We start from the raw sequence: 23,979 nt of genomic DNA on the forward strand, positions 1-23,979 counted from the left end.
TATGAAATGTTCTTTTTAAGTACTCTGAGATATAGATCATAAAGCTCTGGGGATTTATCAGCCCTTAATCCCATCAGTTTTTCCAACATCATTTCCTTATAATATGGATTTCCTGTAGTTTGTCCCTATTACTCAGCCCTGTGGCCCACAGTATTTCTGGTAGGCTATTTGTGCCCACCTTTGGGAACACAAAGCCAAAATGTATGTTTAGCTGGTCACCCTATTTCCTTGTTCCCGTTTATGATCTATATCAGTGATTTGAATGAGGGGACAAGATGTAGGTGCAGCAGGAAATTCAGTTAGTTATTTAGAGGATATAGAGAGTTTGCAAAGGGATGTAAAAGGGTAACATCAGGACAAATATTCGGCAGATGGACTGTAAATGGGGAAATCTGCATTTGTCCATTTTAGCAAGAAGAACAAAAAGAAAGCCACATGATTCACTCAGAGTGAGGGTGTCACTGGTTAGGCCAGTATTTATTGCTCCGTCCTAATTGCCCTGAGGCAGTTGAGAGTCAGTCACATTGCTGTGGGTTTGGAGTCACATGAAGCTTCATCAGAGGCTGCACTGAGGATGTTACCCAGCTTAGGAACAAAACGCCTGCTCGACGAGCCAACCAACCTCAACACCCACAACCTGAGCTACAGATGTACCCCAAAACCTTGTAGACTGTGCTGTACATCTCTATGACTCTATAATTGGCCAGAGGGCAGCTTAGAGTCAACCACATTGCTGTGGGTTGGAGTCACATGTAGACCAGACCAGGTAAGGATGGCAGAGATAATAGGAACTGCAGATGCTGGAGAATCCAAGACAACAAAGTGTGGAGCTGGATGAACACAGCAGGCCAAGCAGCATCTCAGGAGCACAAAAGCTGACGTTTCGGGCCTAGACTCTTCATCAGAGAGGGGGATGGGGAGAGGGTTCTGGAATAAATAGCGAGAGAGGGGGAGGCGGACTGAAGATGGAGAGAAAAGACATAGGTGGAGAGGAGAGTATAGGTGGGGAGGTAGGGAGGGGATAGGTCAGTCCAAGGAAGACGGACAGGTCAAGGAGGTGGGATGAGGTTAGTAGGTAGGAGATGGAGGTGCGGCGTGCGGCGTGAGGTGGGAGGAAGGGGTGGGTGAGAGGAAGAACAGGTTAGGGAGGCGGAGACAGGCTGGGCTGGTTTTGGGATGCAGTGGGGGCAGGGTATGAGCTGGGCTGGTTTTGGGATGCGGTGGGGGGAGGGGAGATTTTGAAGTTTGTGAAATCCACATTGATACCATTGGGCTGCAGGGTTCCCAAGCGGAATATGAGTTGCTGTTCCCGCAACCTTCGGGTGGCATCATTGTGGCACTGCAGGAGGCCCATGATGGACATGTCGTCTAAAGAATGGGAGGGGGAGTTAAAATGGTTCGCCACTGGGAGGTGCAGTTGTTTATTGCGAACCGAGCGGAGGTGTTCTGCAAAGCGGTCCCCAAGCCTCCGCTTGGTTTCCCCAATGTAGAGGAAGCCACACCGGGTACAATGGATACAGTATATCACATTGGAAGATGTGCAGATGAACTTCTGCTTAATATGGAAAGTCATCTTGGGGCCTGGGATAGGGGTGAGGGAGGAGGTGTGGGGGCAAGTGTAGCACTTCCTGCGGTTGCAGGGGAAGGTGCCGGGTGTGGTGGGGTTGGAGGGCAGTGTGGAGCAAACAAGGGAGTCATGGAGAGAGTGGTCTCTCCGGAAGGCAGACAAGGGTGGGGATGGAAAAATGTCTTGGGTGGTGGGGTCGGATTGTAGATGGCGGAAGTGTCGGAGGATGATGTGTTGTATCTGGAGGTTGGTGGGGTGGTGTGTGAGAACGAGGGGGATCCTCTGGGGGTGGTTGTGGCAGGGGTGGGGTGTGAGGGATGTGTTGCGGGAAATGCGGGAGACCCGGTCAAGGGCGTTCTCGACCACTGCGGGGGGGAAGTTGCGGCCCTTGATGAACTTGGACATCTGGGATGTGCGGGAGTGGAATGCCTCATCCTGGGAGCAGATGCGGTGGAGGAATTGGGAATAGGGGATGGAATTTTTGCAGGGGGGTGGGTGGGTGGGAGGTGGTATATTCTTGGTAGCTGTGGGAGTCGGTGTGTTTGAAATGGACATCAGTTACTAGCTGGTTGCCTGAGATGGAGACTGAGAGGCCCAGGAAGGTGAGGGATTTGCTGGAGATGGCCCACGTGAACTTGAGGTTGGGGTGGAAGGTGTTGGTGAAGTGGATGAACTGTTCCAGCTCCTTTGGGGGGCAAGAGGCGGCGCCGATACAGTCATCAATGTAACGGAGGAAGAAGTGGGGTTTGGGGCCTGTGTAGGTGCGGAAGAGGGACTGTTCCACGTAACCTACAAAGAGGCAGGCATAGCTGGGGCCCATGCGGGTGCCCGTGGCCACCCACTTTGTCTGTAGGAAGTGGGAGGAATCAAAAGAGAAGTTGTTGAGGGTGAGGACGAGGTCGGCTTGGCGGATGAGGGTGTCAGTGGAGGGGGACTGGTCGGGCCTGCGGGACAGGAAGAAGCGGAGGGCCTTGAGGCCATCTGCATGAGGAATACAGGTGAATAGGGACTGGATGTCCATGGTGAAAATGAGGTGTTGGGGGCCAGGGAATTGGAAGTACTGGAGGAGGTGGAGGGCGTGGGTGGTGTCAGGTAGGGAGTTCCTGGACCAATGGGGAGAAAATGGAGTCCAGGTAGGTGGAGATGAGTTCAGTGGGGCAGGAACAGGCTGAGACAAAGGGTCGACCAGGGCAGGCAGGTTTGTGGATTTTGGGAAGGAGATAGAAATGGGTGTGCGGGGTTGGGGAATAATAAGGTTGGAGACTGTGGGTGGGAGGTCCCCTGATGTGATGAGGTCATGAATGGTGTTGGAAATGATGGTTTGGTGCTCGGGTGGGGTCATGATCAAGGGGGCGGTAGGAGGAGGTGTCGGAGAGTTGGCGTCTGGCCTCGGCGACGTAGAGGTCAGTGCGCCATACTACCACTGCACCACCCTTGCCTGCGGGTTCTATGGTGACGTTGGGGTTGGAGCGGATGGAGCGGAGGCCTGCCCGTTTTGCAGGGGAGAGGTTGGAGTGGGTGAGAGGGGTGGAGAGGTTGAGGCGGTTAATGTCTCGACGGTAGTTGGAGATGAAGAGGTCAAGGGAGGGTAGGAGGCCTGGGGGTGGTGTCCAGGAGGTGGACTTGTGGTGGAGGAGCGTGAAGGGGTCAGTGGAGGGAGGGTTCGGCTCCCGGTTAGAGAAGTAAGCGTGGAGGCGAAGGCGGCGGAAAAGCAGCTCTATGTCCAATCGTGACTGGTATTGGTTGATGTGTGGTTGTAGGGGGACAAAGGTGAGCCCCTTACTGAGGACTGACCGTTCGTCCTCAGTCAGTGGGAGGTCTGGGGGGAAGGTGAAGATTCGGCAGGACTCGGTGCGGCTGTCTTGTCTGGGGTTGCTGGCTGTGGAGGCCGTGGGCGGGGTTCTGTTGGCATCGGCCGTGGGCGGGTTTTCGTTGCCGTTGGCCGTGGGCGGCGTTCCGCTGGTGTCGGCCGGGGTTCTGTCGGCGGTGGGCAGATCGGGGAGGGCGGCAGCAGCAGTAGTGAGGGTGGTGTGTGTGTTGCTGTAATTGGAAGTGGAGGCGGTGACTGCAGCAGCGGCCGCGGAAGTGGTGTGCCCGGCGGAGGCGGATGTGACGTCATCGGTGGGGTCACTGGCCATGTCCTCATGGTCAAAGGCGGCGGGTGCATGGTGGGGGAGGGGCAGGGACAGGCTCGGGATTTGGGAGATGCAGGAATCCTCTTGTGGGTGGCAGCAGCCAGTGAGTTTGTTGTACTTACGATTTTTGGTGTCCAGTAAAGCTGAGTAGAACTGGGCGTTCAGTTTGTGGGTCCTGTGGAGGATAAAAAACAGGAGAGGCCCTTTGCAGGTCTGGGAGAGGGAGGCTCTGAGCTGGGGCAGGCTGGACCTCCCAGTCGCGAACCATTTTAACTCCCCCTCCCATTCTTTATATGACATGTCCATCCTGGGCCACCTGCAGTGCCACAATGATGCCACCCGAAGGTTGCAGGAACAGCAACTCATATTCCGCTTGGGAACCCTGCAGCCCAATGGTATCAATGTGGACTTCACCAGCTTCAAAATCTCCCCTTCCCCCACTGCATCCCAAAACCAGCCCAGCTCATCCCCTACCCCCATTGCATCCCAAAACCAGCCCAGCCTGTCTCTGCCTCCCTAACCTGTTCTTCCTCCCACCCATCCCTTCCTCCCACCTCAAGCCGCACCTCCATTTCCTACCTACTAACCTCATCCCACATCCTTGACCTGTCCATCTTCCCTGGACTGACCTATCCCCTCCCTACCTCCCCACCTATACTCTCCTCTCCACCTATCTTCTTTTCTCTCCATCTTCGGTCCGCCTCCCCCTCTCTCCCTATTTATTCCAGTTCCCTCTCCCCATCCCCCTCTCTGATGAAGGGTCTAGGCCCGAAACGTCAGCTTTTGTGCTCCTGAGATGCTGCTTGGCCTGCTGTGTTCATCTAGCTCCACACTTTGTTGTCCAGGTACGGATGGCAGTTTCCTTCTCTAAAGGACATAAGTGAACGAGATGGATTTTTCCAACAATGAAAAATAGATTCACGGTCATCGTTAGATTCTTCATTCCAGATATATGTCAAATTCAAATTCCGCCATCTGCTGTAGTTGGATTCAATCACAGACAGAATTACAGCATCCCTACCATGTGGAAACAGGCCATTTGGCCCAACGAGTCCACACCACTCCTCCGAAGAGCATTCTACCCAACGCATTTCCCCCTCCCCTGCATCTCCCATGTCTAACCCACCTCACCTAAACATCTCTGAACACTAGGGGCAATTTAGCATGGCCAATCCACCTAGCCTCCACATCTTTGGACTGTGCAAAGAAACCGGAGCACCCAGAGGAAACCCACGCAGACATGGGGAGAATATACAAACCACACAGACAGTTGCCTGAGGATGGAATCGAACCCGGGTCCTTGACACTGTGAGGCAGCAGTGCTAACCACTGAACCACTGTGTCACCCTAATGTTGTATGCAGATAGAGCAAATGATTGACAAAGCAAATGTATTATTGTCATTTTTGCAGGAAGAATGGAATATAATAGAAGTGAAATCTTTTACAGCTGTTCAGGGCGTTTGTAAGACCACATAGTGTTGATCTCACTTGCTGTGCCACTGTTGTTTGCCTGGTCTGTGAAACTAGTCTCCCGATTTTGACAAGAGCCCCCAGGCGTTTTGATAAGGAAGACTTTGCAAGGCTCCAGTGTCTCGGTCCGATGTTCAGTTGTTGGTTTACTTCCATTTCTTTGTGATTTCTTTCCATTGCATATTCTGAAGAAGAGTTACTCAAAACTTTTAATCTACCTTTTCTCCACAGATACTGCCAGACCTGTAGAGTTTTTCCAGCAATTTTTGATTTTGTTTTTGTTTGTTACAGGTCTCCAGCATTCACAGCTTTGTTTTATTCATTCCTTTGAAATGTTCTAATGGTTTGATTGAACGAGTAGAGTAGTTTGTTCATTCATTTACAGAAGGTAGTTAAGAGACAACCAGATGGCTGTGGGGCTGGATTTACGTGCAAACTTCCCTAAAGGCTATAAGTGAAACAGATGAATCTTTATGACAGTCAGCAATAGTTCCTTGGTGTGTCTGAAACTGGTGTTTAATTTCACTGTTTGAATTCAAATTTCATCATCTGCTGTACTGGGATTTGAACCCAGATCCCCAGAATATAGTGACAGTACGACGATGCTAATAGGTTTGAATGGACAGATGCTTCCCCTCTCTCTCCCCCCCCCCCACCCATCCCCCAATATATTGTGGGTGGGCTGGTGGGAACAATAAAATGTTAGGCTGAAAGGTTTGGTATGAGCACTTTGTAGAAGTGGTGCTAGCTAGAAGAGCCCTTAGACAGTTTTGATTTCAATCATCACTGCTGTGAGAGATCCTGCAGTGTCCTTCACAATGCAGAGAAGGCAAGTCCCACAAGGTCAGCCCTTTTCCACTGAAAGGCAAATCCAACGCTGGATGCTAGCATGAGCATTCAGTCAAATGTGAACAAAAAAATAGCCTCTTCAGCAATTATGGAAATGTCCCCAGCTCCAATATAACCATCAATGCATATGAATCATGAGGCACCAGGATATTTACTTCTCTGACTGATCAATTCTTACAAATAGCCACATTGTACAGAAGAACAAAATGATTGCGACCGAGCATAATATTTCAGTTTGGAAAACACTGGTACCATCATTGTGTTCTGCACTGGTAACAGTGTGTGTGTATATGTGAATTTGTAGGCACAGGGTTGGGGAATGCGGTTGCAGGGATGTAGAGCTTCCCATTTGACAATAGGATTAACAGCCAGCCAGCTGTTGCAGTGTTGCCAGATGCCTGCAGGTCTCTCTGCTGAAATGCTTCCCCGCCCTCTGATCGTGTGTGTCACCGCAGCATTGCCAAGAGAGCCACAGAGCTGTACAGCATGGAAGCAGACCCTTCGGTCCAACTCGCCCATGTCAACCAGATATCCTAAATTCATCTCGTCCCATGTGACAGCATTTGGCCTATATCTGTCAAACCCTTCCTATTCATAGACCCACCCAGATGCCTTTTAAATATTGTAATTGTACCAGCCTCCACCACTTCCTCTGGACAACTCAACACGTAAACTTCAGAAGGTTAGATAGGGTGGACAGTGAGAGTCGTTTTCCTGAGATGGAGATGGCTAGCATGAGGGGACATAGCTTTAAATTGAGGGGTGATAGATATAGGACAGATGTCAGAAGTAGGTTCTTTACTCAGAGAGAGTAGTAAGGGTATGGAATTTCCTGCCTGCAACACTAGTAGACTCACCAAGTTTAAGGGCATTTAAATGATCATTGAATAAACATATAGATGATAATGGAATAGTGTAGGTTAGACTGGCTTCAGATCGGTTTCACAGGTTGGTGCAACATCGAGGGCCGAAGGGCCTGTACTGCGCTGTAATGTTCTATGATCTATGTTAAAAGCATCCCACGTCATAACAGGATTGGGTGTGGGGAGGGTAAATAAAAACATAGAATGATGGAATCGAGCTCTAAAGTTATTGAACGTTATGGACTTCAGTAAGACGTTAAAGGTTCTGCGTGGTAGACGGGTGAGCAAAGTTAGATCACATGGAACAGAGGAAGAGCTAGCCATTTAGATACAAAACTTCCTCAAAGGTAGCAGACAGAGAGTGCTGAGTCATAGAGTCCTACAGCACAGGGACAGGTCCATCGGCCCAGACTGGTCCGTGCTGACCAAAGTGTCCATCCACACTAACCCCATTGCTCTGCACTTGGCCCATATCCTTCTAAACCTTTCCTGTCCATCATGTAAATTAGGTACCACCGGTACTAAGCTTACTGGTCTATAATTCCCAGATTATTCTTTGTAGTCCTTCTTGAATGAGGGCATAACATTCCTTACTCTCCAGTGTTCCAGGACTTTACCCATGGATAGTGATGACATAAATATATTGGCCAGGGCCCCCACAATTTCTTCCCCAGCATCATGCAAGGTTCTTTGATATATCTGATCAGGACCAGGAGATTTATCCACCTTCATACAGTCTAATACTTCCAACACCACCTCAACTGTAATTAGGAATGTCATAGAACATAGAAAAGTACAGCACAGTTCAGGCCCTTCGGCCCACAATGTTGTGCCGTGGAATAATCCTAATCCAAAAATAAAATAACCTAACCTACATTCCCCTCAATTCACTGCTGTCCATGTGCATGTCCAGCAGTCGCTTAAACGTCACTAGTGACTCTGCTTCCACGACTACCACTGGTAAACTATTCCATGCGCTCACAACTCTCTGGGTGAAGAACCTCCGTCTGATGTCTCCTCTATACCTTCCTCCTGACACCTTAAAACTATGACCCCTCGTGGCAGTCAATCCTGCCCTGGGGAAAAGTCTCTGGCTATCGACTCCATCTCTGTCTATTGACAGGTTAGACAGAGGATCTTCATTGGCGCAGGCTTGAAGGGCCGAAGGGCCTGTTCCTGTGCTGTAGGTTTCTTTGTTTCTATCCATGCCTCTCATTACCTTGTACACCTCGATCAGGTCACCTCTCTTCCTCCTTTCTCTCCAGAGAGAAAGGTCCGAGCTCAGTCAACCTCTCCTCGTAAGACAAGCCCTCCAGTCCAGGCAGCATCCTGGTAAACCTCCTTTGCACCCTCTCCAAAGCCTCCACATCTTTCCTACAATAGGGCGACCAGAACTGGACACAATATTCCAAGTGTGGTCTCACCAGGGTTTTGTAGAGCTGCAGCATAACCTCGCGGCTCCTAAACTCGATCCATAGAACATAGAACATTACAGCACAGTACAGGCCCTTCGGCCCTCGATGTTGTGCCGACCTGTCATACCAATCTCAAAACCCATCTAACCTACACTATTCCGTGTACGTCCATATGCTTGTCCAGTGACGACTTAAATGTACCTAAAGTTGGCGAATCTACTACCGTTGCAGGCAAAGCGTTCCATTCCCTTACTACTTTCAGTAAAGAAACTACCTCTGACATCTGCCCTATACCTTTCACCCCTCAATTTAAAGCTTTGCCCCCTCGTGCTCGCCGTCACCATCCTAGGAAAAAGGCTCTCCCTATCCACCCTATCTAACCCTCTGATGATCTTATATGTCTCAGTTAAGTCACCTCTCAACCTTCTTCTCTCTAACGAAAACAGCCTCAAGTCCTTCAGCCTTGTTAATGAAAGCCAAAACACCATATGTGATAATGGGAACTGCAGATGCTGGAGAATCCAAGATAATAAAATGTGAGGCTGGATGAACACAGCAGGCCCAGCAGCATCTCGGGAGCACAAAGGCTGACGTTTTGGGCCTAGACCCTTCATCTGATGAAGGGTCTAGGCCCGAAACATCAGCCTTTGTGCTCCTGCGATGCTGCTGGGCCTGCTGTGTTCATCCAGCCTCACATTCTATTATCCAAAACACCATATGCTTTCTTAACAACCTTATCCACTTGGGTGGCAACTTTGAGGGAGCTATGCACTTGAACACCAAGATCCCACTGTTCCTCCACACTGCCGAGAATCCTGCCTTTAATCCTATATTCAGCATTTAAGTTCGACCTTCCAAAATGCATCACCTCGCATTTATCCAGGTTGAACTCCATCTGCCATTTCTCAGCCCAGCTCTGCATTCTGTCAATGTCTCGCTGAAGCCTGCAATAGCCCTCGATACTATCAATGTCCCCAAGATATCGCCACTAACTTCCCAAGTTGCCAAGTTTTTAGGTCTTTTTCCACGATAAACACAGAGGTGAAATATTCCTGTCTCCTGGAGTTGCACACATACATGTTCACTTTGGTCCTTAAGAGTTCCTATTCTCTCTTTGTAGTTATTCTTTTTTCTTGAATATACTTAAAGAATCTCTTAGATTCAGCCTAATCTTCTCAGCCAGAGCTACCTCATGCCCCCTTTTCGCCCTCCTGATTTCCTTCTTCAGGAAACTCCAGTATCCCCCGAAATACATCCGGGATTCCCTTGATCCCAGCTTCCTGCTCCTGGGCCATGTCTTCTTTTTACTTTGGTCAATAATGAAAGAAGCCTATAGTGTCCACATCATTACGTTAATACATTGTGTACAGTTCTGGTCACCGCATTACAGGGAGGATGTGGAAGCATTGGAAAGGGTGCAGGGGAGATTTACCAGGATGTTGCCTGGTATGGAGGGAAGGTCTTACGAGGAAAGGCTGAGGGACTTGAGGCTGTTTTCATTACAGAGAAGAAGGTTAAGAGCTGACCTAATAGAGACATACAAGATGATCAGAGGACTAGATAGGGTAGACAGTGAGAGCCATTTTCCTCAGATGGAGATGGCTAGCATGAGGGGACATAGCTTTAAATTGAGGGTTGATAGATACAGGACAGATGTCAGAGGTAGATTCTTTATTCAGAGGGTAGTAAGGGTGTGGAATGTCCTGCCTGCAACAGTAGTAGACTCATCAAGTTTAAGGGCATTTAAGTGGTCATTGGATAAACATATGGATAATAATGGAATAGTGTAGGTTAGATGGGCTTCAGATTGGTTTCACAGGTCGGCGCAACATCGAGGGCCGAAGGGCCTGTACTGCGCTGTAATGTTCTATGTTCTAAGTTTATGTTCTATGTCTCTGGTGGTGGTGGAGGGTTAGAACAAAGAACAAAGAAAATTACAGCACAGGAACAGCTCTTTGGCCCTCCAGGCCTGCACCAATCCAGATCCTCTGTCTAAACCTGTCGCCTATTTTCCAAGGATCTGTATCCTTCTGCTCCCTGCCCATTCATATATCTGTCTAGATACATCTTTACTGACACTATCATGCCTGCCTCTACCACCTCCGCTGGCAACACGTTCCAGTCACCCACCATCCTCTGTGTAAAGAACTTTCCACGCCTATCTCCCTTAAACTTTTCCCCTCTCACCATGAAATCATGACCCCTAGTAATTGAGTCCCCCACTCTGGGGAAAAAGCATCTTGCTATCCACCCTGTCTATACCCCTCATGATTTTGTAGACCTCAATCAGGTCCCCCCTCAATCTCCGTCTTTCTAATGAAAATAATCCTAATCTATTCAACCTCTCTTCATAGCTAGCACCCTCCATAGCAGGCAACATCCTGGTCCACCTCCTCTGCACCCTCTCCAAAGCAGCCACGTCCTTATGGTTATGTGGCGACCAGAACTGTACACAGTACTCCAAATGTGGCCGAACCAAAGTCTTATACAACTGTAACAGGGACATGGTTGTTTCCCAGGCTGGAGGCCTGTGACCAAAGATCGGAGCTGGGTCCGCTGCTTTTTGTCATTTATATAAATGATTTGAGTTTTGAATTTGGGAGGTATGGTTAGTAAGTTTGCCAAAATTCATGGGCTGCCAAGAAGGTTACCTCAGAGTACGACAGGATGTTGATCAGATGGGCCTATGAGCTGAGGAGTGGCAGATGGAGTTTAATTGAGATAAATGTGAGGTGCTGCATTTTGGAAAGGCAGATCAGGGCAGGGCTTATACACTCAGTGGTAAGGACCTGGGGAGTGTTACTGAACAAAGGGACCCTGGAGTGTAGGTCCATAGTTCCTTGAAAGTGGAGTTACAGGTAGACAGGATAGTGAGGAAGGTATTTGGTACGCTTGCCTTTATTGGTCACTGCATTGCATATAGGAGTTGGGAGGGTCATGTTGCAGCTGTATGGGGCATTGGTTAGGCCACTTTTGTAATACTGTGTGCAATTCTGGTCTCCCTGCTACAGGAAAGATGTTGTAAAACTTGAAAAGGTTAAGAAAAGATTTACAAGGACGTTGCCAGGGTTGGAGGGTTTGAGCTACAGGGAGAGGATGAATACAGGTCAGGTTCATACAGCAATCTCTTAAAACACTTTTTAAAAAATCATTCTACCCCATTTCAGCCCAAATACATTTTTAAAAGCACAAAAATAAAAAGACGAGGTCATTGCAGGTTGAGATGTTGATTGAAACAGCCACGTCTGGTGATAGCAATGGTTGTGGGTGGTATGGGGTGGGTTTGTTTCACACTCTATAATCGGTCATTTTCTCTTTCAGTCCACCAGGACTACTGGTTCAAGTGGGACTTCACTCACACCGTCACCATCTGGTGGTGAGCCAAGCAGCAGTGAGCCTAGTACGCCAGCACAGACTCCACTTGCTGCTCCAATCATCCCAACACCAGCTGGACTGCCTTCACCTCTGGTGCCTCCCCTGCTCTCCCCCAAGGTGAGTAAGTATTGATGAATGGAGTTAATGCCACTGTTACACAGTGAATTCTCACTTTCCCAGCCAATCTCAGTAGCAGGATTGTAGATGTGGACAATGAACATTAAAAATCCTTTGTGTGTATGTGTGGCTCTAGTGAGGAGACTGCACCTACAACATTGGAACAGGAAGAGACCACTGAGCTCCTGAACTCTGTCCCACTAATCAGTGAGAATGTGGCAAGTCTCTGATTTAACTCAATGAAGCTTCCTTTGTCCCAAATCCATTGATAGCTTGGAATGACAGAGCACCCTGCTGACTATTAGTGACCCGGCCACCTTGACAGTCCATCTCACGCCAGACGTGGTGTTGGAAATATTAGAACGTATGAACGTGAATAAATCTCCTGGTCCTGACCAGATATATCCAAAAGCCCTGCAAGAGGTGAGGGAAGAAATTGTGGGGGCCCTGGCTGATGCATTTGCATCACCATTAGCCACAGGTGAGGTCCCACGAGACAGGAGGGTAATGAATGTTGGAGCAGGAGGGGTAGGATCCAGTTGTTGTGGTCTAAGCCAGAGCAAACAACGTAGGCAAGACAATGAAAGAGGACCTGTTGAGAGATTATCAGGAGCTGGGAACCAATTTAAAGAGCAGGTCCTCAAGGATTATAATCTCCAGATTACTGTCCAAGCCACGTGCTAATTGGCGTAGGGGCATGAGAATAAGGGAAGTAAACACATGGCTGAAAGAGTGGTGCGGGAAAGAGGGGTTTTTTTTCCTGGGGAACTGGCATCAGTATTGGAACAGGAGGGATCTGTACCATTGGGACGGTCTCTACCTGGGAGGTTTGCTGGTGTCTCTCGGGAGGATTTAAATGAGCTTGGCAGGGGTTTGGGAACCAAAGCAAAGGTGAATGGACTGAAAGAGAACTTGAGAATAGGGGCCAGGAAGACTCAGAGGAAGAGCAGGCAGAGTGTGGTTACTGATCAAAGTGGGTCTGGTGGACTGAAGTGCATCTGTTTCAATGCAAGAAGTGTAACAGGTAAGGCAGATGAACTTAGAGCTTGGATTAGTACTTCGGACTGTGTTGTTGGTATTACAGCGATTTGGTTAAGGGAGGGGCAGGATTGGCAGCTTGAAGTTCCAGGGTACAGACGTTTCAGGCAGGATAGAGGGGGATATAAAAGGGGTGGGGGAGTTACATTACTTGTTAAGGAGAGTGTCACAGCTGTACTGTGGGAGAACACCTTGGATAGCTCATGCAGCGAGGAAATGTGGGCAGAGCTCAGGAACAGGAAGGGTGCAGTCACAATGTTTGGGCTTTACTATAGGCCTCCCAATAGCCAGTGGGAGATAGAAGAATAGTCAAGAGGCGCGTGGAGGGGAGGGACCTTGGAGCTCTGAAAGTGGATTCACATGTAGACAGGGCACCGAAGGCAGCTTTTGGCACATTGGCCTTCATCAGCCAGGGCAGCGAGTACAGAAGTTGGGAAGTTTTGTTGCAGTTGTATAGGACATTGGTGAGGCTGCACTTGGAGGACTGTGTTCAGTTTTGGTCACCTTGCAACAGGAAGGATGTTATTAACCTGGAAAAAATGCAGAAGAAATTTACAGGGATGTTGCCAGGACTCAAGGGACTGAGTTATAGGGAGAGGGTGGACAAGCTGGGACTGTTTTCTTTTCACACGTTGGAGACTGAGGGGGGAATCTTCTAGAAGTGTATAAGGTCATGAGAGGCATGGATTGGGTGAATGTTCTCCCAGGGTCGGAGAATCGAGGACGAGAGGGCATCAGTTTAAGGTAAGAGGGGAAAGAATACATGGGAACCTGAGGGGCAACTTTTTTACACAGAGGGTGGTGCACATCTGGAATGAGTTTCCAGTGGAAGTGTTTGAGGCGGGTACAATAACAACATTTAAAAGGCATTTGGATGAATACAAAGTTAGAAAAGGTTTAGAAGGATGTGGGCAAATGACCTATTTTTGTTCCTATATGTGATGATGTCTGTCCAGCTCAGTTAGAATTTCATATGTTTCAATCATATCTCACCTCACCTAATCTTCCACAGCTCCAGTGAGTAGATGCTGAATTGAACCAATTTCTCCTCTGCACAGTCCACTCATCCAATTGTCAGCTGGGTGAAACTCCACTGCATTCCCTCTGTGATAAATATTTTCTTTTTTAGGTACAGAGTTGAAAACTGCACATCACAATTGTAGTAAGACACATGCGCTTTTGAACTCCAATCCTCCTGCGATAAAGACCATTTCCTGTAGCTGCGTGTCTACTTTCATTTACTGGTATACCCAAACCCCCAAATCCTTTAGTGCATCCACATGTCCTAATATTTCACCATTTACATCATGGAAGAAACTGAAAGAACTGTGGATGCTGGAAATTAGAAACAAAATCAGAAGTTGCTGCAAAAACTTAGCAGGCCTGGCAGCATCAGTGAAGAGTTAACATTTCAGGAACCATTGACATAATAACATGCCTGCCTCATTTTTAAACTCTACTTTGCACTGCATTCGCTCAACTTGTCTAAATCACCTTGAAGTCTCCTTGCCGCCTCCTCACAATTCACAATCCTGCCCAGTTTTGTGTTGTCAGAAAACTTGGAAAAGTTGTAATTGGTTCCCCCATCAATTTTTTATTTAGACATATTGTGAACAGCAGGGACCCAAGCACTGATGTCTGTGGTACCTCACTAATCACAGCCCACCACTCAGGAAAAGACCTATTCACTTCCGTTTCCTGTCTGTCAAATCCAATTCTCCACCCAGGCCAGTATATTAATAGCTATCCCATGTCCTCTAAATTTTCCCACGAACCTCATGTGAAGCACCCTAATTAAAGTCTTCAGGAAATTCAAACACTGCATCTACTGGCTCTCTTATTGTTTGTAACTGATTACTCGGAATTATGCTGCATCTGGGCTGTGTCAAGATAAATACAAATTGCCATGGGTGTCCTGTCTTTGTAGGAAGAGGAGACTCTCCGAACCCAGGTGAAGGATCTTGAAGAGAAACTAGAGACTTTGAAAATGAAGAGAAATGAGGATCGAGCCAAACTAAAAGAGCTGGAGAAGTTCAAGATACAGTTTGAGCAACTGCAGGAATGGAAACAGAAGATGCAGGAACAGCAGAATGAACTTCAGCGGCAACTCAAAGAGGCCAAAAAGGTTAATGTTTTACTCAGTTTTAATTTGCATCACCCTCCCCCGTCGCTCAGTCACAGACTGAACCATCACAGCTTGCTGAGTAACAGGAAGGGAAACAGATAATGGGAACTGCAGATGCTGGAGAATCTGAGATAACAAAAATGTGGAGCTGGATGAACACAAGCTTTTGTGCTCCTAAGATGCTGCTTGGTCTGCTGTATTCATCCAGCTTCACACTTGGTTATCTAGGAAGGGAAACGGCTTCTTCTACAGTCCCGAATGTTAATTGAGTTCAAAGCGATCACAAACAAAGCAACAATTTGTGTTTACCACGCGCGATGTTAATTACAGCTTGCACTGCCGGGGTTGGGGGGGGGGGCTCGTTAATTACGGCGCGCACTGCCTGTTTTGGGTGGGGGGCGGGGAGGGCTCGTTAATTACGGCGCGCAGTGCTGGGGTTGGGGGGGCTTGTTAATTACGGCGCGCACTGCTGGGGTTGGGGAGGGCTCGTTAATTACGGCGCGCACTGCCGGGGTTTTGGAGGGGCGGCTTGTTAATTACGGCACGCACTGCTGTGGTTGGGGGGGGCTCGTTAATTACGGCGCGCACTGCCGGGGTTGGTGGGGTCTCGTTAATTACGGCGCGCACTGCCGGGGTTGTGGGGGGGCTCGCTAATTACGGCGCGCACTGCCGGGGATTTGGAGGGGGGACGTGTTAATTGCGGCTCGCACTGCTGGGTTTTGGGGGGGTGGGGGGGTGGCAGCTCGTTAATTATGGAGCGCAATGCCGGGGTTGGGGGAGCTTGTTAATTACAGCACGCACTGCCGGTGTTGGGTGGGGGCGGGGAGGGCTCGTTAATTACGGCGCGCACTGCCGGGTTTGGGGGGACGGCTCGTTAATTACGGCGCGCACTGCCGGGGTTGGGGGGGCCTCGTTAATTACGGCGCGCACTGCCGGGTTTGGGCGGACGGCTCGTTAATTACGGCGCGCATTGCCGGGGTTGGGGGAGCTCGCTAATTACAGCGCGCGTTGCTGGGGTTGGGGGGCGCTTGTTAATTACGGCGCGCACTGCCGGGGTTTGGGGGCGGGGAGCGTTAATTATGGCACACACTGCCAGATTTGGGGGGACGGCTCATTAATTATGGCGCGCACTGCCGGGGTTGGGGGAGCTCGTTAATTACGGCGCGCACTGCCGGGGTTGGGGGAGCTCGTTAATTACAGCGCGCACTGCCGGGGTTGGAGGGGCTCGTTAATTACGGCGCACATTGTTGGGGTTGGGGGAGCTCGTTAATTATGGCGTGCACTGCCGGGGTTGGGGGGGCTCATTAATTACAGCGCACATTGTTGGGGTTGGGGGCGCTCGTTAATTACAGCGTGCATTGTTGGGGCGGGGCATTTAACTGCCAGGGTCATTCTTAGGAACAAATGTTATTCAGATTTGGAGAAATATGGAGTTATTAGTAATAGCTTTGTGTTGGGGCGGTTGTATCTCTCAAATCTGATTGAGTTTTTTGAGGAAGTGATCAAGATGATTGGTGAGGGCTGTATTTGTCTACATGAACTTTACCCAGGCCTCTAGCAAGGCCCCTGATGGCAGTCTGGTACATGAGGTGATGTCACATGGGATCTGCAGTGAGCTGGGAATGTGGACACACAACTGTCTCAGTGATAGAAAACAGAGAGTAACAGTGGAACGGTGGTTATCTGATTGGCGATCTGTGACCAGTGGTGTTCTGAAGGGATCAGTGCTGGGACCCCTGCTGTTTGTAATGTATGTAAATGATTTGGAAGAAAATGTGACTGGCCTGATGAGTAAGTTTGCTGATTACACAGAGATTGGGGGAGCTGCAGATAGTGAGGAGGACTACCAGAGGATATAATAGGATATAGATAAACTGGGTTAGGGTAAGTTGATGGCTTAGTGGTATTATCGCTGGACTGTTAATCCAGAGACCCAGATAATGTTCTGGGAAAACAAAGATAACAAAGTGTGGAGCTGGATGAACACAGCAGGCCAAGCAGCATCTTAGGAGCACAAAAGCTGACGTTTCGGGCCTAGACCCTTCATCAGAAAAGGGGGATGGGGAGAAGATTCTGAAATAAATAGGGAGAGAGGGGGAGGTGGACCGAAGATGGACCGAGAGTTGCAGTGAGGGAGAGATTCCCTGAGGTTGGTCCAGAGGGAGGAGGGTGCCTTCTTCAGGTTAGGCATCCCTGGAACAGGCTTCGCAGTGAGGTTAAAATTGTGAGCAGAGATAATGGGAACTGCAGATGCTGGAGAAGTAGTTACCCTCGTCCCGCCGTACCAACTTCAGGGAATCTCTATCCCACTGCAACTCTCTTGTCATCCCTTTGGCCTTGAAACTGCTCGACCATGTCCTGAAGCAAACCAGGCACCACAGCCACATCACCTTCCTCAGCGCCTGCCTACGGAGCCAGATACCAATCACTTCTGGACATCGAGCAGTTTTTCCTCTCCACCCATCTTCTCCTCTATCCATCTTCAGTCTGCCTCCCCCTCTCTCCCTATTTATTTCAAAACCCTCTCCCCATCCCCCTCTCTGATGAAGGGTCTAGGCCCGAAACGTCAGCTTTTGTGCTCCTGAGATGCTGCTGGGCCTGCTGTGTTCATCCAGCTCCACACTTTGTTATCTCAGATTCTCCAGCATCTGCAGTTCTCATTATCTCTAGTGTTCTGGGAACCTGGGTTTGAATCTTGCCATGGCAGATGGTCACATTTGAATTTAATAAATATCTGAAATTAAGAATCTAATAATGACCATGAATCCGTTGTCAATTGTTGGGAAAAACCCATCTGGTTCACTAATGTCCTTTAGGGAAGGAAATTGCCATCCTTACTTCGTCTGGCCTCCATGTGACTCCAGACTCTCAGCAATGTGGTTGACTCTTAGCTGCCCTCTGGGCAATAAATGCTGCCTAGACAGTGATGCCTTCACCCCATGAATGAATACAAAAAAAGTAGCTTCAACATGCAGAAGGATCTAGGTGTGCAGGTCCATAGTCCCCTGAAAGAGCAACACAAGTAGATGAGGTGCTTGAGAAGGCACATGGCATGCTCGTATTCATCGATCAGGGCATAGAGTATAAAAATTGACAAGTCATATTGCAGCTGTATCGAACTTTAGTTCAACCGCAATTAGAATATTGTGCACAGTTCTGGTCACTACATTACCAGAAGGATGTGGAGGCTTTGGAGAGGGTACAGAAATTATTTATCAGGATGTTGCCTGGTTTGCAGGGTGTTAGCTCTGAGGAGAGACTGGACAAACTCACTTTGTTTTCATTTGAACATTGAAGGATGAGGGGTAATGTGATAGAGGTTTACAAAACTGAGAGAGACATAGACAGAACAGATTGTTGGAGCCCTTTACCCAGGGTAGAAATATCAGTTACTAGGGGGCACAGGCTTAATGTTAAAGAGGGTGATTTTAAAGGAGGTGCGAGAGGAACTTTTTTAACACAGAGGGTGGCTCGTGCCTGGTATGTGCTGCCAGAGGAGGGGCTGGAGGCAGGTGCAATAGCAATGTTTGAGAGGCATCATAAACAGATACATGAAGAGGCAGGGAATGCAGAGATATGGACCACTTAGGGGCAAAAGGCTGTTGGGTTAGAAAGGCATCATGATTCAGCACAGTGTTGGTGGTCCAAAGGACCTGTTCCCGTGCTGTACTCTGCTTTATTCTTTATTGCTGGGCCTGTGTTTAGTAACTCTGGCTATTTCTAGGTCTTTGTTTAATTGCAAGGGTTGATTCCAGGGCTGTGTTTAATGTCTCAGCTATATATTGTGGCTGTTTACTTGATGAGAATATATTTGAGCTGTGTTATCACCTCACTTTTTAGGAAGCAAAAGATGCCCTTGAAGCTAGAGACCGCTACATGGAGGAGATGGCTGACACCGCTGATGCTATTGAGATGGCCACTCTAGACAAAGAGATGGCAGAGGAGCGAGCAGAATCTCTCCAGCAGGAGGTCGACAGCTTGAAGGAGAAAATTGAGGAGTTGACAATGGACCTGGAGATCCTGAAGCATGAGATTGAAGAGAAAGGTAAAAATTTGCACAAGGTTGAGTATGGTCAGTCCAATTTCACACAGGAAACAGCACAGGTATTCCTGTTCAGTAGAGGCAGTATCACAAGATGAAGGGGATAAATCATAAGCCAGACTGACAGCCCTGTGCTGCACTGAGCGACTGTTGTACAGTCAGAGGGTCAGTGCGGAGTGCATGCTGCACTGTGGGACAGGGTTGTGAATTTGTGGCAACTGTATTAAAACCAGATTTGCTGTATGCAGGGACTGATGGAGCTGCCTCCAGTTACCAGGTCAAGCAGCTCGAGGAGCAGAATGCCCGACTGAAGGAAGCTCTTGTCAGGTTAGTGATGGAACAGTTTGGGTGTCTAACTTTGGCTCTGCACCTCCCTGAATCTCTCCATGCTTCGCATTTTTTATCCATATGTCTCTCTCTCTCTCTGTCTCTCTCTCTCTCTGTCTGTCTGTCTCTCTGTCTCTGTCTCTCTCTCCCTCTCTCTCCCTCTCTCTCCCTCTCTCTCCCTCTCTCTCCCTCTCTCTCTCTCTCTCTCTCCCTCTCTCTCTCTCTCTCTCTCTCTGTCTCTCTGTCTCTCTCTGTCTCTCTCTCTCTCTCTGTCTCTTCCCACCTCTGTCTCCCCCCTCCTTGACGCTGACTCCCTGACTCTGAACCACCATTCCTCCCTCTCATCCCTTTCTTTTCCACCCACCACCTGACCTGCAATCTCTGAACCTCCTTTCCCCTTCCTGTCCCTTAGCACCTTTTTCTCTGTTACACTTTTCCCTTATGACTTAAACCTATGCCGTCTAGTATTTCACGTTTGCATTTTGGGAAGAAGACTCAGACTATCCATCCTTGCCATGCCTGTCATAATTGTATATAATTCTATCAAGTCGCCCCTCAGCCTCCGACACTCCAGCAAAAAAGATCCAAGTTTGTCCAATCTCTCCTTATACACTCCAATCCAGGCAATATCATGGTGAACCATGATAACACCCTCTCTAAAACCTCCACATCATTCCTCTAGTGTGGTGACCAGAACTGCGCACACGACTCCAAATGTGGTCCAAGTGGAGTCATATACAGCTGCAACATGACATGCCAACTTTTCTACTCAATCCCACGACTGATGAGGGTAAGCATGCCGTACACCTTCTGTACCACCTGATCCATTTATGTTGCCACGTTCAGGGAGCTATGTACATGCGCCTCAAGATCTGTCTGTGTATTGATGCTCCGAATGGTTGCTGCCATTTACTCTATACTTTCCTCTTGCATTTCACCTCAAAATGCATTATCTCACACTTGTCCAGATTAAACTCCATCAGCCATTCCTCCACTCAACTTTCCAACTGAATAAAAACCACAAGAACTGTGCATGCTGTAAATCAGAAACAAAAACAGAAATTTCTGGAAAAGCTCAGCAGGTCTGGCAACATGTGTGAAGAAAAAATCGGTTAACATTTCGGGTCTGGTGACCCTTCCTCAGAAGTGATGGTAGCTAGGAAAATGTTGGTTTGTCTGCAGAAGATAGTGTTGGGGGAGAGGGTTAGGGAGTAACCAATAGGCCAGGATACAGCCGAGAGAGAGAGAGGGAGAGTTAGATAGACAAACAAGCGGGTAACGACCTTGGGTGGGGGCAGTTGGGGAGCTAGGAAAATAAACAGCCCTTTCTTAATGGAGACTGTTACTGACTAAAAGTAGATTGTGTGTAATGGCAGTATATGTGTTAAGAAGCCCGAGTGCGTGGGGTGGAGAGCTGGGACATGAGAGAGTTCAGGCCCTAAAATTATTGAACTCAATATTGAGTCCGGAGGGCTGTAGGGTCCCCAAGCGGAAAGTGAGGTATTGTTCCTCCAGCTCGTGTTGGGCTTCACTGGAACACTGCAGCAAGACAGAGACATTGGCCAGGGATCAGGGTGGTGTGTTAAAGTGGCAGGCAACAGGAGAGACCAATGGCCTAGTATTATCACTGGACTGTTAATCTAGAAACCCAGTTAATGTTCCAGCAAAATAACAAAGTGTGGAGCTGGATGAACCTAGCAGGCCAAGCAGAAAAGCTGACATTTCAGGCCTAGATCCTTCATCAGAAAAGGGGTAGGGGAACAGGGTTCTGAAATAAATAGGGAGAGAGCGGAAGGTGGATCAAAGATGGATAGAGGAGAAGATAGGTGGAGAGGACAAGAGAGTTGCAGTGGGAGAGAAATCCCCTGAGGTTGGTCCGGAGGGAGGAGGGTAACTTCTTCAGATAAGGCATCCTGGAAGAGGCTTTGAAGTGAGGTTGTTGCTGGACAGTTAATCCAGACCCCAGATAATGTTCTCGGGACCTGGATTCAAATTCAGCCACGGTGGATGGTGAAATTTAAATTCAATAAATATCTGGAATTAAGAATCTAATGGTGACTATGAATCCATTGTCAATTGTTGGAAAAACCCAACTGGTTCATTAATGTCCTTTAGGAAAGGAAATTGTCATCCTCACCTGGTCTGACTTGCATGTGACTCCAGACTCTCAGCAATGTGATTGACTCTCAACTGACCTTCGGGCAGCTATGGATGGACAAAAAGTGCTGCCTAGCCAGTAACACCCTCATTCCATGAATGAATAAAGTACTCCATGAAGAGACTGACATAACAGGGGTCCATGTGGGTACCCATGGCCACCCGTCTGACCTGAAGAAAATGAGAGGTGTTAAAAGCGAAGTTCTTGACAGTAAGGATGAAGTTGGCCAAACAAAGAAAACTACAGCACAGGAACAGGCCCTTCAGCCCTCCAAGCCTGCGCTGATCCAGATCCTTGATCTAAACCTGTCGCCTGTTTTCCAAGGATCTGTATCCCTCTGCTCCCTGCCCATTCATGTATCTGTCAAGATACATTCTAAGTGACGCTACCGTACCCGCCTCTACCACCTCCGCTGGCAAGGCGTTCCAGGCACCCACCACCCTCTGTGTAAAGAACTTTCCACGCATATCTCCCTTAAACTTTCCTCCTCTCACTTTGAACTCATGACCCCGAGTAACTGAGTCCCCCACTCTGGGAGAAAGCTTCTTGCTATCCACCCTGTCTATACCCCTCATGATTTTGTAGACCTCAATCAGGTCCCTCCTCAATCTCCGTCTTTCTAATGAAAATAATCCTAATCTGCTCAACCTCTCTTCATAGCTAGCACCCTCCATACCAGGCAACATCCTGGTGAACCTCCACTTCACCCTCTCTAAAGCATCCACATCCTTTTGGTAATGTGGCGACCAGAACTGTACACAGTCCTCCAAATGTGGCCGGAACAAAGCCCTACACAACTGTAACATGACCTGCCAACTCTTGTACTCATTACCCCATGAGCACTTTGGTGATAGTGATCACAATTCTGTTATGTTTACTTTAGTGATGGAAAGGGATAGGTGTATAACACTGGGCAAGAGTTATAGCTGGGGGGAAAGGCAATTACGATGAGATTAGGGAAGATTTAGGGAGCATAGGATGGGGAAGGAAACTGCAGGGGATGGGCACAGTAAAAATATGGAGCTTATTCAAGGAAAAGCTCCTGTGTGTCCTGGATAAGTATGTGCCTGTCATGCAGGGAAGAAGCTGTAGAGTGCGGGAGCCGTGGTTTATGAAGGAAGTGGTATCTCTGGTCAAGAGGAAGAAGAAGGCTTATGTTAGGATGAGATGTGAAGGCTCAGTTAAGGTGCTTGAGGGCTATGAAGTAGCCAGGAAAGACCTAAAGAGAGAGCTCAGAAGAAGACATGAGAAGTTGTTGGCGGATAGGATCATGGTAAACCCTAAGGCTTTCTACAGGTATTTAAGGAATAAAAGAATGACGAGAGTAAGATTAGGGCCAATCAAGGATAGTAGTGGTAAGTTGTTTGTGGAGCCAGAGGAGATAGGGGAAGCGCTAAATGAATATTTTTCAACAGTATTCACGCTAGAAAACGATAATGATGTCGAGGCGAATGCTGAGATCCAGGCTACTAGACGATGTGTGATTGAGGTTCACAAGGAAGAGGTATTAGAAATCCTACAGAGGGTGCAGATAGATAAGTCCCCTGGGCCGGATGGGATTTATCCTCAGATCCTCTGGGAAGCCAGGGAGGAGATTGCCGAGCCTTTGGCATTGATCTTTAACTCGTCATTGTGTCCAGGAATAGTGCCAAATGACTGGAGGATAGCAAATGTGGCTCCCCTGTTCAAGAAGGAGAGTAGAGACAACCCTGGTAATTATAGACCAGTGAGCCTTACCTCAGTTGTTGGTAAAGTGTTGGAAAAGGTTATAAGGGATAGGATTTATAATCATCTAGAAAAGAATAAATTGATTAGGGATAGTCAGCACGGTTTTGTGAAGGGAAGGTCGTGCCTCACAAACCTTATTGAGTTCTTTGAGAAGGTGACCAAACAGGTCGATGAGAGTAAACCGGTTGATGTGGTGTATATGGGTTTCAGCAAGGCGTTCGATAAGGTTCCCCACAATAGGCTATTGTACAAAATGCGGAGGAATGGGTTTGTGGGAGATGTAGCAGTTTGGATCGGAAATTGGCTTGCTGAAAGAAAACAGAGGGTGGTAGTTGATGGGAAATGTTCATCCTGGAGACCAGTTACTAGTGGTGTACCGCAAGGGTCGGTGTTGGGTCCACTGCTGTTTGTCATTTTTATAATTGACCTGGATGAGGGCGTAGAAGGATGGGTGAGTAAATTTGCAGAGGACACTAAGTTCGGTGGAGTTGTGGATATTGATGAAGGATGCTGTAGTTTGCAGAGAGACATAGATAAGCTGCAGAACTGGGCTGAGAGGTGGCAAATGGAGTTTAATGCAGACAAGTATGAGGTGATGCACTTTGGTAGGAGTAACCAAAAGGCAAAGTACAGGGCTAATGGTAAGATTCTTAGTAGTGTAGATGAGCAGAGAGATCTCGGTGTCCATGTACACAGATCCTTGAAAGTTGCCACCCAGGTTGACAGGGCTGTTAAGAAGGCATACAGTGTTTTAGCTTCGATTAATAGA

The 23,979-nt window shown here is 48.3% G+C and overlaps 1 protein-coding gene across 8 annotated transcripts in view; it reads left to right on the top strand.

Moving 5' to 3' along the window:
- Nucleotides 1–23,979, top strand: part of LOC125456566 (dynactin subunit 1-like) — a 216,923-nt gene that overhangs the window by 112,285 nt on the left and 80,659 nt on the right. For all 8 annotated transcript variants that reach the window (XM_059650884.1, XM_059650863.1, XM_059650866.1 and 5 more), the window contains 4 exons: nt 11,622–11,792; nt 14,758–14,955; nt 18,796–19,000; nt 19,246–19,324. In XM_059650884.1, the coding sequence (XP_059506867.1) occupies nt 11,622–11,792; nt 14,758–14,955; nt 18,796–19,000; nt 19,246–19,324 (653 nt within the window). The remainder of the gene's footprint in view (nt 1–11,621; nt 11,793–14,757; nt 14,956–18,795; nt 19,001–19,245; nt 19,325–23,979) is intronic.

The sequence above is a fragment of the Stegostoma tigrinum genome, chromosome 1 (genome assembly GCF_030684315.1).
Source record: "Stegostoma tigrinum isolate sSteTig4 chromosome 1, sSteTig4.hap1, whole genome shotgun sequence".
NCBI lineage: Eukaryota > Metazoa > Chordata > Chondrichthyes > Orectolobiformes > Stegostomatidae > Stegostoma > Stegostoma tigrinum.